The following is a 15654-nucleotide window of genomic DNA, read 5'->3' as shown; positions in this document are numbered from 1 at the left end:
CAGGATCCGGATACAGGTGTTTGACACCTGTGTTATATATATAGAAAGCATATGTACATCATCATTTGTATATATATATATCAGTGATGGCGAACCTTTTTGAGACCGAATGCCCAAACTGCAACACAAAACCAACTTTATTATGTCAAAGTGCCAACACTGGAATGAATCACTTGCCTACCGGGCACTTCTACCCCCTTCCTGCCCAGGACAATTTTCAGCTTTCAGTGCTGTTGCACTTAACAATGACAATTGTGCGGTCATGCAACACTGTAACCATATGCAATTTTTATCATTTTTTTCACACAAATAGAGCTTTTTTTGGTGGTATTTAATCACCACTGAGTATTTTATTTTTTGCACTATAAATGAAAAAAGAGCAAAAAATTAAAAACATAAAAGGTTTCCTTTGCTTCTATTCTAAAATTTTGCAAACAGGTAATATTTCTTCTTTGATGTGCGTTGGTGAGGCTGCACTGATAGGCAGCACTGATGGGCATTGATGAGGCGGCACAGATAGGTAGCACTGATGAGGCGGCACTGGTGATGCACTGATATGAAGGAAATGATGGGCACTGATAACCGGCACTGACTGATAGCACCAACTGGAGGCACTGACAGACGGCACTGACTGGCGGAACTGCTGGGCATCATTGATGGGTGGCACTGATGGGCGGCACTGATGGGCAGCACTGATGGGCGGCACTGACAAGTGGCACTGCTGGGCAGCACTGACAGGCGACTCCGCTGGGCACTGATGGATGACACTGCTGGGCGGCATTGCTGGGCCCTTCTGAATGGCACTGATAATCAGTGCCCTGATTATTAGTGCAGATTTCCCGTCACATTTGCCGGTTATCTGCAGTACTTTCTTCAATCTGTGACAGCGTGCAGCCGATAACCAGAAACTCTATTTACACTGTGATCAGCTGTGTCATTGGATAGAGTTGATCACGTGGTAAAAGGCTGCTGTAATTGGCCTTTTACCTTATCACGTGATCAGCTGTATCCGTAGGACACAGCGATCACTGGCAGTGCAGGGTGTGTGCCACTGGGTTCGCGTTGTGGGACGCCCTCCCAGAACTAGACAACCGTGCTGTAGCCATCTTTTGGCTATAGCATGGTTGGCAAGCAGTTAACCACTTGCCTACAGGCACTTCTACCCCCTTCCTGCCTACAGGCACTTCTACCCCCTTCCTGCCTACAGGGCACTTCTACCCCCTCCCTGCCTACAGGGCACTTCTACCCCCTCCCTGCCTACTGGGCACTTCTACCCCCTCCCTGCCTACAGGGCACTTCTACCCCCTTCCTGCCTACAGGGCACTTCTACCCCCTTCCTGCCTACAGGGCACTTAAACCCCCTTCCTGCCTACAGGGCACTTCTACCCCCTTCCTGCCTACAGGGCACTTCTACCCCCTTCCTGCCTACAGAGCACTTAAACCCCTTTCCTGACTACAGGGCACTTCTACCTCCTTCCTGCCTACAGGACACTTCTACCCCCTTCCTGCCTACAGAGCACTTCTACCCCCTTCCTGCCCCCCGGGCACTTCTACCCCCTTCCTGCCCACCGGGCACTTCTACCCCCTTCCTGCCTACAGAGCACTTCTACCCCCTTCCTGCCTACCGGGCACTTCTACCCCCTTCCTGCCTACAGAGCACTTCTACCCCCTTCCTGCCTACTGGGCACTTCCACCCCCTTCCTGCCTACAGGGCACTTCCACCCCCTTCCTGCCTACCGGGCACTTCTACCCCCTTCCTGCCTACAGAGCACTTCCACCCCCTTCCTGCCTACCGGGCACTTCTACCCCCTTCCTGCCTACAGGGCACTTCTACCCCCTTCCTGCCTACAGGGCACTTCTACCCCCTTCCTGCCTACAGGGCACTTCTACCCCCTTCCTGCCTACCGGGCACTTCTACCCCCTTCCTGCCTACAGGGCACTTCTACCCCCTTCCTGCCTACAGGGCACTTCTACCTCCTTCCTGCCTACAGGGCACTTCTACCCCCTTCCTGCCTACCGGGCACTTCTACCCCCTTCCTGCCTACAGAACACTTCTACCCCCTTCCTTACCAGGCCAATTTTCAGCTGTCAGCGCTGTCACACTTTGATTGACAATTGCACGGTCATGCAAGATTGTACCCATATGAAATTTTTATCATTTTTTTCTCACAAATAGAGCTTTCTTTTGGTGGTATTCAGTTTCTGCTGGGAACTTTACTTTTTGTGCTATAAGCAAAAAAACTGCAAAAAAATTTGAAAAAAAAAAGTTTCTTTGTTTCGATTATAACATTTTTCAAACAGGTAATTTTTCTCCTTCACTGATGTGCGTTGATGAGGCAGCACTTATGGGCACTGATAGGCGGCACTGATAGGCAGCACTGAAGGGCACTGATAGGTGGCATTGATAGGCGGCACTAATGAGGTGGCACGGATAGGCGGTACTGATAGGCAGCACTAATGAGGTGTCACAAATAGGTGGCGCTGATATGCGGCACTGATAGGCCACACTGATAATGGGTACTGATAGAGAGCACTGATAGGTGGCACTGACTGACATCACTGTTGGGCACTGACTGGCACAACCACTGGGCATTGACTGGTGGCACTGACTGGCAGCACTGCTGGGCTGCACTGATGGGCACTGGTGGGTGGCACAGGTGGGTGGAACTACTGGGCACAGGCAGGTGGCACTTCTGGGCACAGGCAGGCGGCACAGGAGGGCACAGGTGGGTGCATTGCTGGGCACAGGTGGGCGGAACTTGTGTGTGGCACTGCTGGGCACCGATCATCACTGATGATCAGTGCCCTGATGATTGGTGCTGATCCCCGCTCTGACAACTGCTGGTTTTCGGCAGTACTTTCCTCACGATCTGACACCGTGAGGAAAGTGCAGCCGAAAACTGGCATTTGCATTTCCCGGTGATCAGCGTGTCATTGGACACGGTTGATCACGTGGTAAAAGGCAGCTGTGATTGGCCTTTCACCACGTAACGTGATCAGCTGCGCCCAGTGCGCGCCCCTAGGGGCACGCAGGAGAGCGCGTTCTGGGAGGACGTCATATTACGCCCTCCCAGAACTGGCCGGCCGCAGTGCAGCCATCATTCGGCTATCTGCGGTCGGCAAGTAGTTAATCTCACCTCTGGGAGTGTCTGTGTAGCTTCCAACCCAGCAGCTCATTCCCATCCACGCTGAACACGTCGCCCCTGGCCCGGAGCAGTGTGGGAGCCTCTTCCTCTCTTCCACGCCCATCCCCGCTACATCACCCCTGGTACCAGATCCGCATAGGAGCCGTTTCCTCTCATCCATGCCCACCCTGGCCCCAGAGACATGTGGGAGATGTAGTTCGATGGGGGTCCAGTGTGGACGAGATCTGGATGGCCGGTCACTGTGCGTGGTCCATGTGTGCTCATCTTCCTCTTCTTCCTGGCGTGCCCACTGAAATGGCTCTGCGTGCCATAGGTTCGCCATCACTGATATATATATATATAATATTTTTTTTTTAATTAAACTAAATTGTATTGTTTAAGTTTTTAAGTGCACACAGTATATCCAACATTCAGCCCAGACAATGGAGTCATACATTCTCATGTATAGGCAGTTGTGGCAATGTTACAGATCATACAGAACAATAACTTGCTTTGTCTCTGGTGTCACTTTTACTTTCTATAAACAAATGAAAAGAGAAATAAGAAGCAACGTAGAACAATTCACCTGTACATGGCAAGTAACTCTCTCCAGTACATACATAGATAGCTGACTCCGTTCAAGTAGGCCTGTGTCTACAGGATCATACACCAAGTATCGGCCTCCAATGTAGTCACCATTTAGTAGGGTACAGTTGGCTGGTCCATTTTTAGGGGCCTAAAAAAGTTAAACCTATAAAAAGCTATGACAAATGAAGTATGGGGAGTGAGTACCGGAGTATCCAGCCAGTTCTGCCGAAGAGAGATAAGTCTCGGACGGTACAGATATCCCCCAAATGTCAGAACAGTACAGATATCCCCCAAATGTCAGGACGGTACAGATATCCCCCAAATGTCAGGACGGTACAGATATCCCCCAAATGTCAGGACGGTACAGATATCCCCCAAATGTCAGGACGGTACAGATATCCCCCAAATATCAGGACGGGACAGATATCCCCCAAATGTCAGGACGGTACAGATATCCCCCAAATGTCAGGACGGTACAGATATCCCCCAAATGTCAGGACGGTACAGATATCCCCCAAATGTCAGGACGGGACAGATATCCCCCAAATGTCAGGACGGTACAGATATCCCCCAAATGTCAGGACGGTACAGATATCCCCCAAATGTCAGGACGGGACAGATATCCCCCAAATGTCAGGACGGTACAGATATCCCCCCAAATGTCAGGACGGTACAGATATCCCCCAAATGTCAGGACGGGACAGATATCCCCCAAATGTCAGGACGGGACAGATATCCCCCAAATGACCTCTTTTTTCAAAGTAGTCTGACGTATTTCATAAGAGGCACGGCAAGTTTTTTGAAGTTGTAATTTTTTTGTCATAATTTTCAGGAAATGAAAAAATGAAAAAAAATGATTTTCACTATTTTTTTTTTTTTACATCCTGTCACCAGTGCAGTACAGTGTCATCATATAACTGGCATGGCGGTGATCAGGGACACTGACTGGTGACAGCACGAAAAAAAAAAATATAATTTTTTTCAATTTTTTTTAATTGTTTTATTATTTTTAATTTTTTATTACATTTTTTTCTCTTTTTATGATTTTTTTTCATTTTTCACTATGACCAAAGTAGTATATTACCATAGTAACATTGTACTACTTTGGGGAAGTAATCAGTATTTTTTTTTTTTACACAATTTGCTTATAGCAAAGAATTACTTTGCTATAAGCAAGCATTTACCTGAATGACATCGATTCATTCAGGGTTTTTTTTGTGCTTAGCTGTGATTTGGCCAAGGCTAATCACATGACACAGCTGGGCTGTGATTGGCCCAGCTTGTGCATGTGATCTCTGTGACCATTCACAGCTAGACACACTTGTATACAATGGATGGCGTGAAATGAAGCCATCCATTGTATATAACTGGCATGTGACCTGCAGATTGGTCACAGCAGGTCACATGGTACTGGCAAAGGGGCCGGTACACAGATCTGTCATCGGCCGTATCTGAGGTACACAGCTGGTGACAGATCGCACCGCAGTGGGCATGCGCAATGTGTGCTCCGGAAAGGACGCCATATGATATCCACCCGGATGGATGAGCTTTTAATCCAGCCACCATCTGCCTATAGGCTGGGTGGCAACGTGTTAAACTGGAGGGGGTGATTTCAGTGGAAAGAGTGTCTTGAGTGGGGGAGGGGTGACAACACTAGGGGAGAGAGTGTCCTCGGAAGGGGAGGGGGAAGGGTGTCCCCAGTGCAGGAAAGGAAGGGGAAGGGGTGTCTTCAAAGGAGGAAAAGAGGGGAATGGAGTATCTTCAGTGGAGAGGGTGTCTTTAGTGGGGGAGGGGTGTCCTCTGTGGGTGGGAAAGGGGGAGTTCTTAGTGGAGGAGGGGAAGGGTTTGTTGGGTAAATGACACCAGATCAAAGTCCTCCTGAGAAGTTCCTAAAAAAACAACTGTCTTGTCTATGTAAAAATATAACTTTAGCTGAATATTAGAAAGCACGGCGTATTCTGAGGGGGCTAGGAGGTACACTGGCCCCAGCTTAGTTTGCGGACAGGGAGGAGTCCAGTGGTCTGTTTGCGGACAGGGAGGAGTCCAGTGGTCTGTTTGCAGACAGGGAGGAGTCCAGTGGTCTGTTTACGGACAGGGAGGAGTCCAGTGGTCTGTTTACGGACAGGGAGGAGTCCAGTGGTCTGTTTACGGACAGGGAGGAGTCCAGTGGTCTGTTTACACAAGTCCTAAACAAGAGCTCCATTGTTCTCGGAGTTTAATTTCTCCAGAAGGAAGAACCTGGTCTGGCTGTACAGATCACACAGGTGGAGTCTACACTGCAGTCTGCATTGTCAGCCGAGCAGCTGAAGGAGTCCAACATCTAAACGTCTACTAATCAGGCGTACTCTTGGAGCACCACCTACACAAGACTCACCTCGTCCATCTAGACTGCTCACTAGAGCTTCTTCTACAGCCTCTGACCCATCACTTCCCTCCTCTGCTGGAGGCACTTTATTAGGATCTATAGAGGGACAACACCCACCTCATATTGTACATCGGAATCAAGGAAACAGCAGAGATCCGGCCACAGGGGAGGTAGGAAACATCAACACTGCAACAAGGGATCTCCCACTCATCCAACCATCCCAACAGATGATTCATCAACAGAAATAGACGGAATTGTCACCTTCTCCTCAGCTGGACTGACATCGGGTAAGATGGACCTTCTGGGGAAAGGTTTGGGCTTTAGCCCTAAAGGTATCATGAAGAAGTTTTGTTGGCTCAGGACTTGTATAGATGTCTCAGGAATATTAGATTGAAGGTACATTATTCTTGGAGAGGTGATATTGAGGGATCATCTGTAGTCACATCACTGAGTAGGTCTGTCTGAGGTTTGCAGACAAAATGGAAGTTTCCACCACCCACTACATATGCAGCAGCAGAAATGTTTCTTCATTTGGATGATAAAGATGGTGACGTATGACAGTCTATAATCAGGAACTCTGGGGTCATATCCTAATAATGGGACCATTGAGGAGAAAGGTGCATTGCCATCATTATCAGCAAGGTGAGATATAACATTGAAGCCAGCTGATAAGGGGGGATGGGTGGTCATTATGGACACAGCCTATGATGACAATGAGACACTGGAGAGAGCAAAGTCTGGTGTAGCTCTGCATGGGAACCAATCAGCTTCCAGGTTTATGGTCAAAGCTTAATTGAACAAGCTGAAGTCAGAACCCGATTGGCCCCCATGCACAGCTGCCCCAGATTTTGCACACTCCAGTTTTAGTAAATCAGCCCCATTGTGTCCATCTGAGATGGTTTGTGCCAGATCCCGGGTTGTGGGTTCCATTCAGTACAATGTCTTTGGGTTCTCTTGCTAGTTGACTGCCCCCTTGTTAGTTGAGGTGTTTGTAGTCATAGAGGTGTTGGGTCATGATGGAATGATGTTGTGTCAGGTGAATGGTAGGCTTTGACCTGGTTTTATCTGCCAGCTCTGTGTTGATTTGCTGAGTTTTCTATTGTTTGTTATGTCCATCCTTGGAATTAGGGAGGACAGTATGATGTTGGAGTGAGGACATTTTTGTTGTGCGGTCTCTGTTAGTTGTAATAGTTTATTCTCAGAGGCTTCCTTTTGTCCCTGGAGGATGTTTGGGTCGGTGTGTATGATGATATGTTTGGGTCGGTGTGTATGATGATATGTTTGGGGTTGGTGTGTATGATGATATGTTTGGGGTCGGTGTGTATGATGATATGTTTGAGGTCTGTGTGTATGATGATATGTTTGGGTCGGTGTGTATGATGATATGTTTGGGGTCGGTGTGTATGATGATATGTTTGGGTCGGTGTGTATGATGATATGTTTGGGTCGGTGTGTATGATGATACGTTTGGGTCGGTGTGTATGATGATACGTTTGGGTCGGTGTGTATGATGATACGTTTGGGTCGGTGTGTATGATGATACGTTTGGGTCGGTGTGTATGATGATATGTTTGGGTCGGTGTGTATGATGATATGTTTGGGTCGGTGTGTATGATGATATGTTTGGGTCGGTGTGTATGATGATATGTTTGGGTCGGTGTGTATGATGATATGTTTGGGTCGGTGTGTATGATGATATGTTTGGGTCGGTGTGTATGATGATACGTTTGGGTCGGTGTGTATGATGATATGTTTGGGTCGGTGTGTATGATGATATGTTGGGGTCTGTGTGTATGATGATATGTTTGGGTCGGTGTGTATGATGATACGTTTGGGTCGGTGTGTATGATGATACGTTTGGGTCGGTGTGTATGATGATATGTTTGGGTCGGTGTGTATGATGATATGTTTGGGTCTGTGTGTATGATGATATGTTTGGGTCGGTGTGTATGATGATATGTTTGGGTCGGTGTGTATGATGATACGTTTGGGTCGGTGTGTATGATGATATGTTTGGGTCGGTGTGTATGATGATATGTTTGGGTCGGTGTGTATGATGATATGTTTGGGTCGGTGTGTATGATGATATGTTTGGGTCGGTGTGTATGATGATACGTTTGGGTCGGTGTGTATGATGATATGTTTGGGTCGGTGTGTATGATGATATGTTTGGGTCGGTGTGTATGATGATACGTTTGGGTCGGTGTGTATGATGATATGTTTGGGTCGGTGTGTATGATGATATGTTTGGGTCGGTGTGTATGATGATATGTTTGGGTCGGTGTGTATGATGATACGTTTGGGTCGGTGTGTATGATGATATGTTTGGGTCGGTGTGTATGATGATATGTTTGGGTCGGTGTGTATGATGATATGTTTGGGTCGGTGTGTATGATGATATGTTTGGGTCGGTGTGTATGATGATATGTTTGGGTCGGTGTGTATGATGATACGTTTGGGTCGGTGTGTATGATGATATGTTTGGGTCGGTGTGTATGATGATATGTTTGGGGTTGGTGAAATACGGATCATTGATGACTCCTATCGCTTGTTCAGTTGTTGGACTTGAATTTTGTTGTCTCTTGTTCCTGGGAAGAGCCGTTTGGTGTTTAGATATTTCATATTGGAGTCTATTATTAACAATAAGAATCCGGAGTTTGTTGGCTGTTCTTGTGGTTTGATGATTGTTTGTTTGTAGGGATGGGCTTCATGGTCCAGTTGTACCTAAGTTTGATTTGAACATGGGCCGTTTGTGTGTTCGGCAAACACACAAATGGTACGGGCGTTCAGTGGGCTGTTTGCTAGCCGCATCCCACAATGCACTGCGCCCTAACACTGCATTGTGATTGGACAAAGCAATGCACCTAACCACAAGTCATGTGTAATGCTTTGACCAATCACAGTGTGTGGTGATGTCACAAGGGGACGGGTTATATAAGAACTGTCATCATGGGCGCAGCTGTCAGACTGCCGTGAGCCAGTGTCACAAGTGGAGCATTTTTTCCCCCCTTTTTTTTGGGTAGCAGTGGCAGTGGGCATCATGATTGATGTTGGATCTACTTCGGGGACATTTTTTTTAAATTTTTATTTTTAATAAAGGACTTGTCAAAGACTGCCCTCCTGTCATTTTTTAACTACACTTTTTTGTGAATGGGTAGTGGTACCCCCTTGTTAAAGGGGGCTTCCAGATTTTGATAAGACCCCCAGGCTTCAGACCTCAACAACCACAGGCCACGGTTGTGGGAAAGAGGCCCTTGTCCCCATCAATATTGGGCAAGGTGTTTTGGGGGGCTCCTGGCCCAAAGCACCCCCCATGTTGAGAGCATGTGGCATGGTATGGTTCAGGAGGGGGGTGCTCATTCATCCCCCTTATTGACCTGCAGTGCTGCATGCTCTGATAAGGGTTCGGTATGGATTTTGGGGGGACCCTCATGCCGTTTAACAAAAAAAAAATTGTCATGGAGGGTCCCCCTCCAAATCCATACCAGACCCAGGGCTTTGTATGGATGGTAGGGGAGATTAATAGCTTTTTTTTTTTTTTTAATTGTTGGGCAATGCTGACAATTCTTTGACATTCACCTGTCAGTGGGGAACCCCACTGACAGAGGAAACATTAAAAATGACTGTAGTAGTTGTGAGGGGACAGGACCCAGGGGCCAGGTGGTGAGATGGGCTTCTGAGAAAACCTTAGTGACCTCTTCAGTAGTAGCGAGGTCAGAAGAGGAAAGTGTTGAGGGAGGTTTAGTATAAGGTATGCTAAGTGGGATGGATGTCTGTGCAGAGGAGATGTCCCTACAAATTGCGTCAATCTTGTTTTTGAAATGATTTGTAATCTCATAAGCAGTGCGTGAGGTGCTGGGTGGAAGTGGAGAAAGTAGAGAGTTAAAAGTAGAGAAGAGACGATGAGGACTGGATGACAAGGTATTGATGAGAGTGACAAAGTCGTCTTGTTTGGCAGCATGGAGGGAGGAATTGTATGTGAAGAAAGCAGATTTATATCGGGTGAATGCTTGCTGGGATTTGGTTTTACACCACAATCGCTCCAGCGCACGACTATGTCTCTTAAGATGTCTGGTGTGGTCAGTGTGCCAAGTTTGTAATGGTCGGGGCCTGATGCTTCGTGTTGTTAGAGAAGCAAGTGAGTCCAGTGTGGATGATAGTGAACTGTTATAGACAGCAGTGGCCAGGTCAGGGCAGGACAGGGGAGAGATTCTGTCATAGAGTTGGTCAGTTGCAGAGTGGAAAGGAGCCGGGTTCAAGTTGTGAAGGTTTCTGCGGGTAATTGTTGGCTGCTTGGAGGGATAGGTGTTTGAAGACGAGGAGACTGTGAAGGTGATGAGATTGTGATCAGAGAGAGGAAAGGGGGTGTTTGTGAGGTTGTAGGGAGTGCAAAGATGGGAGAAAACAAGGTCTAATGTATTCCCATCAGAGTGAGTGGAGGACGTGTCCATTGTGTTAGGGCAAAGATCAACTCATCCCCCTGAAGGGATTAATATACAGATTACCTCCTCCGGGGATTTTTTTGAATGTGAAAAAAACAGAGAATCTGTTGATCTGCTGAGACATAGAAAGGGAAATGGGAGCTAATAGGCTGCAGGAGATCTGCTGAGACATAGAGAGGGAAATGGGCGCTAATAGGCTGCAGGAGATCTGCTGAGATATAGAGAGGGAAATGGGAGCTAATAGGCTGCAGGAGATCTGCTGAGACATAGAGAGGGAAATGGGTGCTAATAGGCTGCAGGAGTGTGCACAGGGTGTTATTAATGTGTCTGAGCACTCCCTAATCACCCCGTTCACATTGGCATTGTGGCTGTGTGTGGCAGTGGGGGGATGGGAAAGGTCCCCCAATGAGCAGCTGATAAGTGTGGAAGATTTCTCCTTCACTCTGAATCTGCAGGCAGGGAGATCATGTGTCAGGGGAGGGGATCAGAAACATCTCCTCTCTGAATGGCAGAGGGCCTCAATGTATGTATGAAGATTGGATTGTCTGTGTCCCACCAATCATTAACAGAGGAAACATCTCTGGAAATGGAAACCTCTGGAGACAGGACTTCCTCCATAGTCACGACCGTCCTCTTCCTCCATAGTCACGCCCGTCCTCTTCCTCCATAGTCACGCCCGTCCTCTTCCTCCATAGTCACGTCTGTCCTCTTCCTCCATAGTCACGTCCGTCCTCTTCCTCCATAGTCACGTCCGTCCTCTTCCTCCATAGTCACGTCCGTCCTCTTCCTCCATAGTCACATCCGTCCTCTTCCTCCATAGTCACGTCCGTCCTCTTTCTCCAGAGTCACGTCCGTCCTCTTCCTCCATAGTCACGTCCGTCCTCTTCCTCCATAGTCACATCCGTCCTCTTCCTCCATAGTCACGTCCGTCCTCTTCCTCCATAGTCACGTCCGTCCTCTTCCTCCATAGTCACGTCCGTCCTTTTCCTCCACAGTCACGTCCGTCCTCTTCCTCCACAGCCATGTCCATCCTATTCCTCCACAGTCATGTCCGTCCTCTTCCTCCATAGTCATGTCCGTCCTCTTCCTCCATAGTCATGTCCATCCTCTTCCTCCATAGTCACTGTGATGTCTTTTATCTCCAGCAGATGATGATACACACATATATAGTGTGGGAACCCAGATGAACCCCTTCAGGGGCAGAACATCCCCCACTTCCAGGGCCGGAACATTCTCCTCATTGTGGAGATAAATTCTAGTAATATGGTCCTCTAAACAAACAGCACTGACAATAAATAGACAAGACAAGGACTATCCTGACCATACATGGCCTACAAAGGGCAATGATGACACTACACAGGCAGCCAATGGGCAATCATTACACTATGCAGCCAACACAATGATGGAGTGCCGGGGTCAGGAGTATGGAGCATAGAGCCCCTTACATTGCTGCTCAGGAGGAAGAAAACATTCCCCAGCCGGCCATGAAGAATATGTTCCATCATTGGTGTCAGAGGGAGGGAAATACTGAGGGGTCTGAGGGAAGTAGAGGAGCTGAGAAGCTGTGAGGGTTTAGTAAAGCTGAAGGTCTTTAGGGCCTCTGAAGGGGGAATCTGGGACCTTTTAGGGGTAGTCAGGCTGCAGGGCCTTGGGGGAATAGGGGGTTGGAGGGCTAAGGGTACTCCGAAGGAGGGGAGGTCTCTGGGTCTGTGGTGCCCCCCCACTTGTACATATTTTTCCGACCTTACAGAATTGACAATCGTAACCATCGTATTGTCTCACTGGTCATGTGATATGTTCTGGAATATCAAGTAACATAGAGAAGGACATTCCTTCACTCAGTGAGCACTTGTTCTTAGAGGAGTCCTGATTCAGCTGAAAACCAGTTCAGGAACAAAACAAACCCAACAGAGAAAAGGGAACTTCTGATCCGACAGGACAAGAGGGTTCCAGGTCCTTCAAGATGTAACAAACACTAAACAGTCCAAACAAAATGTCTTCCCATGGGGGGAGTAATTCTTCAATGTCCAGCAACCCTCCTATTCCCCCCTCACATCCACATCCTATTATTGTGTGACCAATACCATCCAAATCATTCTTACTTTCATTTCCCAAAGTTATCCGTCTACAAGGAGACCTGTATAGATCACATGATGGCACCAATGAGGATGGAGGAGGACCGGAGTCACATGACTGAGAAGATACTAAACCTCACCCTGGAGATCATCTACCTGCTGACCGGAGAGGTGAGGAGGATTCTGGGAGGTCACATGACATCACTCTTATCTCTATTAATAAAACACAGACCTGACTGGAGAGGTGAGGAGGATTCTGGGAGGTCACATGACATCACTCTTATCTCTATTAATAAAACACAGACCTGACCGGAGAGGTGAGGAGGATTCTGGGAGGTCACATGACATCACTCTTATCTCTATTAATACAACACAGACTTGACCAGAGAGATGAGGAGGATTCTGGGAGGTCACATGACATCACTCGTATCCCTTAATAAAACACAGACCTGACCGGAGAGGTGAGGAGGATTCTGGGAGGTCACATGACATCACTCTTATCTCTATTAATAAAACACAGACCTGACCGGAGAGGTGAGGAGGATTCTGGGAGTCTAACATGATATTCCTATTGGTTCCTCAATACAGAGATTTCCTCTTCTGAAGTCAGGTGATCATATGACCATCGCAGTGCCTCCATGTGACTCCCTAAACCCTGAGAGACACAACATGCAGGAGATTCTAGAAGTCACCAAGAAGATGATGGAGCTGCTGACAGGAGAGGTGAGCGGTGCCGGGAATTCTGGGACATTCTCCAGTAACAGACAAGGGATGTGTCTGGATGGTGACTGTATCATTGTGTGTGTCAGGTTCCTATAAGGTGTCAGGGTGTCACTGTCTATTTCTCCATGGAGGAGTGGGAGTATTTAGAAGGACACAAGGATCTCTACAAGGACGTCATGATGGACAATCAGCCGCCCCTCACATCACCGGGTAAGAGGAGACTTTATTGTAAAGGAGAGAGCAGTACGGAGGATCCACCTAGATCCCCCATCATCTGATAAACACATAGAAACAATGGATTCAGTCAGTGTGTGTGTTTCCTACAGATGGATCCAGTCATGGGAACCCACCAGAGAGATGTCCCCGTCCTCTGTATTCCCGGGATTCCACACAGGAAGGTCACACCATCCCTCACCATCATCAGGTAGATGATGACAATTATTGGTCGTTGTGATTTATACACAGCATGTTTGTTACAATGAATGTTTTATTATATCTTTCAGAGTGGAATCCTCGGGGATGATAATATTGATGTTAAAGAAGAGTATAAAGAGGAGGATGAGGAGTATGGAGTGATGGAGGAGTTTTCAGAAGGACACAAGGAGATGATGGAGCCACCTAATACCAGGAACCCACCAGAGAGATGTCCCCGTCCTCTGTATTCCCGGGATTCCACACAGGAAGGTCACACCATCCCTCACCATTACAAGGTTGGTGGGACGGAGCATTCAGAACATGGACTCATAGAAGTGATTTTTTTATGTGATGCCACAATATTGGAGTTCATGTTTTACAGATGAGCTCTTCTAATATTATTTTGTTTTAGGTTGAAGATCTGATGTATATAAAAGTTGAGGTGAAATCAGAAGAAGAAGAGGCGTATGTGAGGGATGATCAGCAGTCTATGGAGGAGGATGGAATAACGGGGACATTTATAGAGGAGGACACTCCTACAGAGATCAGCACAGGTGGGTCATGAACACTAAATCCATTCCTCCACCCATACTGCTCACTGATTGGTCCAGAGTAGGGCGGGGACTGGGTGATATCAGCCTGTAATCCCCTGGTCACTTTCCTGAGCTGTGTTCCCCGTCCTGTATTCCTGGATTTCTCTCGGATAATCTTCCTTCTCTGTGCTGCAGACACAATTTATGTCTCTAGACTGGATTTATGGAGGTTCTGGGGTTCAGCTGGCAGAAAAATGTTGATTTTTCCTCTAAGCATTGCATAATGTAGGCACCCAGGACATGTGACTGGGGTCTCCTGCCTTGTGCCTGACTCCTCCAGGGGACCTTCTCTGTTATCTGCTGGCTGTGCCGGGTGGAGGGATATGTCTGTAGTGTCTCAGACCCAAGTCACTGAGTGCAGTCTCAGGAGATGGGAGGCAGTGGTGTGGGACCTACATAGTTACATAGTTAGTCTGGCTGAAAAAAGACATTCCATCTAGTTGTACCATTAGAAATAAAAGTTATAATCCGACACCCACAGCTGATCCACCAGAAGGCAAAAACCCAGCAAAGCACGATCCGATCTCCTCCTGCAGGGGAAAAATTCCTTCCTGACCCCCCGAGAGACAATCGGATATTCCCTGGATCAACTTTCGCTATAAATGTTATATCCAGTTATATTCTGTGTATCCAAGAAAGAATCCAGGACTTTCCTACAGCAATCCCCCCTTATGTATTATACATGGTGATCATATCCCCCCTTATGTATTAGACATGGAGATCATATCCCCCCCTTATGTATTATACATGGAGATCATATCCCCCCTTATGTATTATACATGGAGATCATATCTCCCCTTAAGTATTATACATGGAGATCATATCCCCCCTTATGTATTATACATGGTGATCATATCCCCCCTTATGTATTATACATGGTGATCATATCCCCCCCTTATGTATTATACATGGAGATCATATCCCCCCTTATGTATTATACATGGAGATCATATCCCCTCTTATGTATTATACATGGTGATCATATCCCCCCTTATGTATTATACATGGAGATCATATCCCCCCTTATGTATTATACATGGAGATCATATCCCCCCTTATGTATTATACATGGTGATCATATCCCCCCTTATGTATTATACATGGAGATCATATCCCCCCTTATGTATTATACATGGAGATCATATCCCCCCTTATGTATTATACATGGAGATCATATCCCCCCTTATGTATTATACATGGAGATCATATCCCCCCCTTATGTATTATACATGGAGATCATATCCCCCCTTATGTATTATACATGGAGATCATATCCCCCCTTATGTATTATACATGAAGATCATATCCCCCTTATGTATTATACATGGA

General features: G+C 47.1%; 2 protein-coding genes across 2 annotated transcripts in view; both read left to right on the top strand.

Moving 5' to 3' along the window:
* The window catches only part of LOC149451665 (uncharacterized), a 215653-nt gene that overhangs the window by 146831 nt on the left and 53168 nt on the right, over positions 1 to 15654 (top strand). The gene's annotated exons all lie outside the window — the stretch shown is intronic.
* Positions 1 to 15654, top strand: part of LOC149451668 (uncharacterized) — a 50405-nt gene that overhangs the window by 26862 nt on the left and 7889 nt on the right. Inside the window, exons 5-6 of the mRNA XM_089690351.1 lie at positions 13184 to 13318; positions 13405 to 13528. Of these exons, the coding sequence (XP_089546477.1) occupies positions 13184 to 13318; positions 13405 to 13528 (259 nt within the window). The remainder of the gene's footprint in view (positions 1 to 13183; positions 13319 to 13404; positions 13529 to 15654) is intronic.

Source organism: Staurois parvus, unplaced genomic scaffold, assembly GCF_062004578.1.
Source record: "Staurois parvus isolate SC_StPar_1 unplaced genomic scaffold, SC_StPar_1.0 ptg000526l, whole genome shotgun sequence".
NCBI classification, from domain to species: domain Eukaryota; kingdom Metazoa; phylum Chordata; class Amphibia; order Anura; family Ranidae; genus Staurois; species Staurois parvus.
Note: the sequence above shows the minus strand (reverse complement) of the source record. Positions and strands in the feature narration are given on the sequence as shown.